The 8523-nt window shown below is 42.6% G+C and overlaps 1 protein-coding gene across 5 annotated transcripts in view; it reads left to right on the top strand.

Annotated features, from left to right (window-relative positions):
* Positions 1–8523, top strand: part of Tcf4 (transcription factor 4) — a 341691-nt gene that overhangs the window by 111746 nt on the left and 221422 nt on the right. For all 5 annotated transcript variants that reach the window (XM_028774176.1, XM_028774173.1, XM_028774174.1 and 2 more), the window contains one exon: positions 5454–5515. In XM_028774176.1, the coding sequence (XP_028630009.1) occupies positions 5454–5515 (62 nt within the window). The remainder of the gene's footprint in view (positions 1–5453; positions 5516–8523) is intronic.

Below are 8523 nucleotides of genomic sequence, written 5' to 3'. Positions count from 1 at the left end.
TTTCGAGACAGGGTTTCTCTGAGTAGCCCTGGCTGTCCTGGAACTCACTCTGTAGACCAGGCTAGCCTCGAACTCTCGAACTCAGAAATCCGCCTGCCTCTGCCTCCCAAGTGCTGGGATTAAAGGCGTGCGCCACCACCGCCCGGCCTGAGCTCATTTTAATCTTTGCAGGTGTGATTTCTTCCATCTACTGATGTTTTTGTATCATTCCTTCTGCTCATGACATTGTGGCCCATTCATGCCTACAGGGAAGTGCTGGCTGGTCATTGGTACCACAAGGACCTGACTCTTCAGCCATTCCCATCCCAGGAGGTTTTCTTTTGTTACTGTGTTGCCTTGGTCCTTCCTTGTGAGTTGTTTTGTCTCTTCATCAAGATGTAAAAACTTTCTATACAAAAAAATAACTGTCTCCTTCATCACTTCCTGCTCGTTTGATTTAGGAAGGAGGTAATTAGCCCACCCTCCGCTCTGAACTGTTCGGGGAATTGAAAGGAAGTTAAGCAGGTTTCTTTGCTATAAGGTATATATTATATATATTCATCACAGCCTGGAAGGCAGTGTGCATATATCCTCAGGGTTATTTGTAGAAGAGATGTCTGTTTAATGAACTGCAATACTGAGCTAGCCTCAGCAACTTCATGAGCGTGGTTTTGATAGGTAAAGTGAGTTGGAGCTTTCAATTCTGACTTCTGTTGGGAGGACTTGAATTCTCCATCAAATTAAAACTGTTAATTTTTTTCCTCCCAAACAATTTTTATCTCATATTCTGATAATTACATTAAAACATCTTTTCTATCTTCACCAGTATAACAGCTTCTAAAATTTCCATGAACCTCAAGCAGGTATCTGGCCTACCATAGAATTACTACACATTGGCTTTAGCATCCAAATGTTTGTTTACTTTACTTAATATCGAATATCATTCTCTCATGTTCTGTGGATACAGCAGTGGGTAGAGAATGTGCATTAAATACATTCACTTCATCTGAGGGACTAGAGGGAACATTCTAAGTGGTGTTGAATTGGGAAATCCATACCACTGGGGTGTTTGTTGGGTGTACTAACTGAATCTTGATCCCGGTGTATTTATCTTACTGGTTCTGTTTCCCAACACTTCAGTACCTTCCCGGCCTAAGCTTCACTTTTCTCATATGTAAACTGACATGCTATTAGGGCATGGAAAGGTCCAGAACAAGGCAGTTTACACCTGTAGGCTTACTTTCTGAGAGGGAAAGAATGGTTAAACATTTCTACCCCATGGTCTTCAGGCCAGAGATAACTATAAAGTTTGCACAAGATTATAAACTTATTTTAAAGCACTGAAATTTTAGCAGGCTGTGATAGCTGATGGCTTTAATCCAAGCACTTGGGAGGCAGAAACAAGTGGAATTCTATGATCTGATGCTAGCCTGGTCTACATTGTGAATTCTAGGGCGGCCAGGGCTATATAGTGAGACCCTTTCTCAAATAAATAAATAAATAATTAATAAATAAATAAATAAATAAATAAATAAATAGGAGCCCCTCCTCCTTTTGTTTTGTAAGTCTTAAACATGGACTTTATAGATGTTAATAACTGTGCCATGTTGTACAGTCCAAAGTTCGGGCATCCCTTCAATGCACAGAGAGTAGTAGAAATAAAATCATGGGATCATCAGACATCAGAGGCTCTACAGTGTCTGGCAGGGGATAGGTGGTGGGCAAGCATGGATCATGTGCAGGGTTCACACCAAGTGATTCTCACAAAGTACCATTGGGATGCAGTTGAGACAGGAGCATGGACTGAACGTGGACTCGGTGCTTCTTCTAATTTTTAGTGGACTATTTATTTGTGTGTGTGTGTGTGTGTGTGTGTGGGGTGTGTTTGTGTGCACATGATACTCTGGAATTGGAGTGACAGGCAGTTGTGAGCTTTCTGATGTGGGTTCTGGGAGTCCTCTGCAAGAACAGCATGTGCTCTTAACCACAGAGCTCACTAGTATCATCCAGAGAACCCTTAAAACTTAGCCCATGAAGCAGGAGGGGCCCAGTGGTGTGGGCGGAATTTGTCTTCTATTTCTAGTAGCATAGTCTTGTGGTTCTCATACTCTGAGATGTGCATGAAAACGAGCTGGGGACCTTGTGATAAACACAGTTGCCTTTGCCTCACCGGTGAGCTCCAGGCTCAGTAGTGTTTGTGATGTAGTCTAAGAAGCTGGCTTTGAAGTGAGCATGCCAAGTGATTCAGATGGAGATGGATGGATTTGGAGATGAGATGCTTTGGACTAGCTATTGAGGAAATGTTCACATAACTAGCAGGTCTGATGAAGCTTAGGGCAGAGAAGATATAAGCAGAAGTCGCATGTTAACCTGAATCGTGAATTGCCACAAGCAATTTTCTCTTTGATGTAGATGAATGCATACCTGTTTATATAGATTCTTTTTCCCCCAAAGATAAAATATAATTAGGATTCATTGGGTGGTCCTATGTATTGAGTTTGGAAGAGCTGGTGATTTGTCCGAATCCTCTAGGTCTGGTCAGTCTAAGGAGGGAAGATCCTGTTCAAAAGAGAGTAATAAAAGAGCAGACACTGAACGGAAGGCAGGCAGCATGAGGTCCGGAAATGAGAAAGACGGAAATGGGGAAGGATGGGAAAAGAGCAGTCTGAGCTGATTGGTGGGGATCTCTCTGTGGAGGAACCCAGCCAGTATTTAACCTGTTTTGAAAAAGCTCGACTTCCAGCATTTTTTAATTAGTGGCTTGCTCGCTTTTGAAATCACCCAGTTGGGAATACTCAAGTTTTGATGTGTTTTATCTGCCTGCTAATTAGCAGTCTGCCCGGTTGACCATCATCCCCACCCCCCCCCTTTATTTGGTGGACAGAAGATACACATAAAGATCTGCTGAAGCAGGGCAGCTCAAGTCTGGGTTCAAGCCCACAGACATGCTGTATTGGGGAAAGACTTCTTAGTTATAAGCCAAGTTCCACCACAACTTTTTCTTGAACTCCCTTTCTTTCTTCCCTGGCTTGGGGGTGACTGTCCCTCAGTACAGTCCATACTTGAGAGGCAGTGGCCAGAACATTCATTCGTGACTGCAGTGGGCTGCTCTCTGCCTTTGTAGGAAGCATAGAAATGTTCCTGACCTCTAGACCAGCCTGTGATAACCAAAAATGCCTGTGGGACTTGCCAGTGTCCTTTGGTGGCAAAATTGCTCTCAATGGAGATTCTCTGGCAGAGCTGTATGCCCGGTCCACTTGGCCATGCCCATCTTATAAGTCCAAGTTCTTCCCTCACCCTGTAATTGAGAGACAGACAGCTCCAAGTAATATGAAGTCTATGGCAGACAGAAAAAAATCAAATCTATTCCTTTCTTGTCTTTGGGACAAATTTAAGGACAGGGTCTCTCATTGATCCAAGTTGGCTGTTAAAGATTTTTTTTTTTTAAAGTCAAGTTGTACCAACTAAATGTTCAAAAAGCTGCAATGAACGAAGAGGCTGCCTTCTCTACTTTCCTCCTAAAAATATTTGTGTTTTATTTAAGAATTAAGAGAACCATGCATGATACCAAACCCTCTCATGTGGAAATCCCCGAGGTTGTAAGCCATTTTGCTGTGAACTACAGATCAGTGTGTGCAGGATAGGCAGTGTGTTGGCTTGTTAAACAGTGGGGTTTGGGAAGTGTTTTGTACCTTGTCTTCAGGCTCCGTGTAGTCTCCTGAGCTTTTTTTCTGTGCCTTCAGCTTGCTGTGCAGAGTCTAACTGTCCACTGGGGACATCTACCTGCAGTGTCTTGTTTTCTGGAGTACCAACCAAGAGGAATTGAGGAATTATGGTTAAGCGAGAGAAAGAGGGAGGGGGGAGGAAGAGTAGCAACAAGCAACAACAGCAAGAGGGAAAGAGAGTAGGGCCAGGATACTAGGGGCACGTGCACACACACACAGAGGTTGGAGATTCAAGTTTATTAGCAGTAAGTTGCTGTTGCTATCCCATGTCTTAAGATATCCTATAACACCATGTACTCCTCTGTACCCAAAAATAAGCCAATTAATTATACTGCGATCATTTCTGCTGATAATGAACTAGCAGTGATAAAAGGAATGTCAGTAGACCATTATGAGAATAAACAGTATCAGGGAGATGGGAGGAGAGTCAATACATGGGGTTATGTCTCCTGAATCAGAGCTTCACACCCTCCTCCGATTCTGTCAGGGGATGTTTGTGACAGCTCTCTGTCATTAACCAGGACACACACACACACACACACACACACACACACACACACTTAAAACGAGAGTTTTCATGCTCATAATGAGCCTTTCATCAAAAATCTCAAGGCCATCCCCAAATATAGCATGAGCCTTAGAACTCTATGATGTTTTAATTTTAAGCAGTTAGAATGATAACTTCCTGGCTCTGCTCAGCACTCCTCAGGAGTATGACCCACAATACCCCTGAGGAACCACTCCTTACCCTAGCCAGCATTAGAACTGTGTAGGAAGAGAGTTTTGTGAGTCCCACGCTCCTGCTCAGCAACTAAGGTCTCTTCAGGTATTATTTATGAAAATAAAATATTGCCTTATAATCCAATTGCAATTTTTATTTCCACAGAGTAGATGCCAGGATGATAATGTACCCTGTAGTAGAAGGCCATACACCAAAGACTATTTGGGAAGCAAAAATTAATCTTGAAAGATTAATAAGGAAATAAGATACAAAGTTAGGTGGGTAGAGGGGAGGGATAGATCATAAACAGTCGGGGAAAGGATGAATATGATCAAATGCATTATGTCAAATTCTAAGTGATGATGATGATGATGATCAAGACGATGATGACAATAATGGTGTCGGTCTGGGATATATGGAACATCCTGGGATTTTTGTTTTGCTTGGTTTGGTTTTTTGGATTTGTTAGAAACAGAAAATGTTTCTACAACCTTTATAAAAGTCCAAATATCTCCACACTGTGCTAGTGGGAGCAAACCACTGAATGAGTTCCCTCATTTTGTTGTCTGCTGTAATAAACTTGGCTAGAGAACAAACAGTATCCAGTCGTGTTCTGGCAGCGATGCTGAAAGTGTCAGTGTGGGTATTTACTTCAGCTTAACTTTCCTCTCGGATTAAAATTGTCTTTGTGTACTTTTAAGTAAGTTTGTTTTTGTCCAAAAGATTTTAATAAAACTTTAAGCACAATTTCTCATCTTCCACAAAGGAGGCTCTCAAATGCTGTGGAGGATAGAAGCAATTTTTATGTGCATACCTCTGGTTCCTGAGGGTCCAGTTCACTTCTGCTGTGAATTTAAATTAGTTAATTTAAGTCGATGGGTCAGGAGCCACTGTCATCATGGTAGCCCTGTGCCTGGTTCTTAATTAAAGGCAACAGGAGATTAATTTGAAACATTAATTTAAAAGTGCATATACAAAAAGAAAGAATTATTGCAAGAAAGCCTAAAGAACTTCTCTCTTGTCCCTAGATGTAGAAGACAGAAGTACCTCAGGGTCCTGGGGGAATGGAGGCCATCCAAGCCCGTCCCGGGTAAGTATGTCTAATCTTTTTCCCTGCAAGCAGACATGGTATATATGTAAGTTGACTAAGCCTCTTCTCGCATGTACCAGGTATGCACACACAAGGGTGCATGCTTCTGTGCACATGCATACACACACATTCACACACACACACACACACACACACACATATGCATGCACGAATGCATGCACGCATACACGCACAGAACGCAAACCTGCACAGATCTATATGCGTCATCAGTTTAATGACAGCCAGCTCTCTGGAATGCTTTGCTTTTCTCAGCTACCACACCTGAGTTTATACCTGTTGCTTTGGTGCTAACCTGAAGAGAAAGCTTTTCTCAAACATACGCCTTTACCTCTGCCAGCCTGGGGACAAGTCTGACAGAAGGTCATTTGTTGCATTTAAACCAAGTTTATTTAGATACATCCTAATGGGTCCATCACATGTTGGCATGTCTAGACTCCTGAGCAACAGTCTGAGGTTCTAGCTATTAGGATGATTTGCACAGCAAGTGTGCATTGTTTTTACTTTATGGCCATGTTATGGCTCCTCCAGTCAGGCCATTGATTATGCCATCTTTAATGCAATTCTTTTAAGGGTCTCTATGGCCAGAGCAGGTTTCCTAATACACATACAATGTCCCCAGCCAGGGGCAGACCTAGCATGTTAACATGAACGCCCCTCCTCCTGCTCCTCTAGCTGGCACGGTCAGCTGGGAGGGGACATCTCACTGAAAGTGTTCCGATCCATTTACACTGGGGGAAGTCTCTGTTTTGTCACTAGAGGCAGAGGTGGTCCACCAAGCTGCCAAAGAGGCTATTTTAGCCGGTCATAGTTAACACTTTGCACCTGTCCTTGGCACTGGGAGCCCCACGCCGGTCTTCAGGGTGTAGCGGGATGTCTAAGCCGACTAGGAACTCTTTTGAGCCCTGGAGCAGCTGTCGAGTTGACATTCTAATGCATTTATATGGATGGGTTGAGGAAATCTTTCCTCCTCCTCAAGTTACAGCCTGCACTTGCACAAATAAATCCAATCCCTTGACAGCAAGCAGGGATGGCAGAATGCCCCTCCATTGTTCTGTGTTCTCAGGCTCCGTAGTCTCCTCTTCTTAGGGACAGTTGTCCGTGCTTTGGACATCCCTGTACTTACTGAGCTAACTTCTCATAGTAACTTCTCCCTGCTGATTTCCTACCATTAGCTTACTTTTAAAATTTAAAATGTCTTACAGTATCTAGTCTAATATATAACGTGACTTTCAGTTGAATTTTGGAAAATAAAGCCCGTTAGAATCCCGCCTACTTACGTTCAAGTTTACTTTCCTGAAACTGAGATTTTTTTTTTTTCTAATTGAGATAAAAATTGAGCCTGTGGGATGGCTCAGTGGGTAAAGGTGCTTACTGCTATGTTTGACAAACTTGATCCCTGGGACCTACAGGGTAGAGTGAAGACTGACTCTAAGTCGTCCTTTGATTTGCACAGGCTGTGGCACACATGTGTGACGTGCCCACCCACAACACACGTTAAAAAATAAATAGATATAATTGAGAAAGAAAGAAGAAATACATTATTAGGCCCTAGAAAATAGGTCAGTCTGCAAAGAGCTCACTTACAATCAGAAGGCCTAAGGTTTTGTTTTTCCCATAGTACATTGTTAAGAAAAATTAATCCAGGGATGGTATTGTGTACTTAAAATCTCAGCACTAGGGGATCACTGGCCCGTTTGTCTACCCTAATCTGTTCATTTGATACCTGACTTTGACTTCCAGTCACCATATATATATGTACCACCCACGCAAATATATCCGCTCCCTCACATGAGTGTACACACACACACCACAGGAATATATAAGTACATATAAAACTTATGCCGGTGCATGATTTGAGTCACTATATTATAATTCACATCTCCCCAGTTCAAGGAATCACAGGAAGATATTTGTAGCCCCGTGTAAGGGGACCTTGCTGTGTCTCTTTCTCATCATCAGTGCTGGTAGCATCCTTTTCACTGTGCTAGCAATTAAATTGGATGGTCCATTTTAAGTTTGTAGTCCACTATCTAGATTGAGGACATTTCATAAATAATAACGAGCAGTATACAATGCCTGGGCCGGTCTTTAATGTACGACATCTAGTTACAAATTAACGTCCTAACAGGGTGGGATTGCAACAGCATCCGGGTTAATTTTTTATACATGAAGAAAGGTGAGCGGGAAGAGTGTTTGTCCTGAAGGTTGTGGTCCTTCTATAGTGAGGTGGTCTGACTTCATGTTGTTCTCACCGGCTCCATCTTTGATGTGTGAGCAGGCTCTGCCCTTTGGCTAACCTACCAACCTGATGCCTCTGGGTCAATTTGACTTAGACTTTATGGACAGTTCAACCAGCTGAGCAGACACTCCCTCCACCTACCCCCCACACCCCGGCCCCCTTTCCTGATCAGTTTATGCTCTTTAATAGGCTGATATTTAATAGGCTGCTATTATTTGATTTGAATCAAATACCACATTGATATTGTTTTTAACTCTCTCTTAGATGCTATTGAATTTCTCCATCGAACGTAAGTGATTGGAAAGCTTACAAGCAATATATTAATTTTAAATTCTGGAGATGAGGAGAACAAATATTATAGTGAAACATTTCCTCCAGAAATTATCTCCCTTAACATTGCTACTGTGCGGCACATTTTGTTTACTTGCACAAATACCGATTTATGCTGCGGCCTTAAACTCTGTGCATCACTATTGTGTGTGAGTTTGCATATGCAGTTGGGCAAGGGCATTCCTATGCCACTGCCCATATGGAGAAGTCTGAGAACAGCAGCATAGGCTTATTGCTCTGTTCCACTTTTATGTGGATCCTGCAGGTTGAACTAGGGTCTTCCGGTGAGTACCAAAGCACCGTTCCCCTCTGCGCCATCTCACAGGCCCTGTATTGAAGCCTTGATGTTCGTTCCTAGTCCAAGTATGACATTTTTCACATTTGTGTGTGTTAATTACTAATATAGTGAGCCATTCGC

This window comes from Grammomys surdaster, unplaced genomic scaffold, assembly GCF_004785775.1.
Source record: "Grammomys surdaster isolate TR1022 unplaced genomic scaffold, NIH_TR_1.0 239, whole genome shotgun sequence".
Taxonomy (NCBI): Eukaryota; Metazoa; Chordata; class Mammalia; order Rodentia; family Muridae; genus Grammomys; species Grammomys surdaster.
The sequence above is the reverse complement of the archived record's forward strand: the minus strand, read 5'-3'. Positions and strand labels throughout refer to the sequence as shown.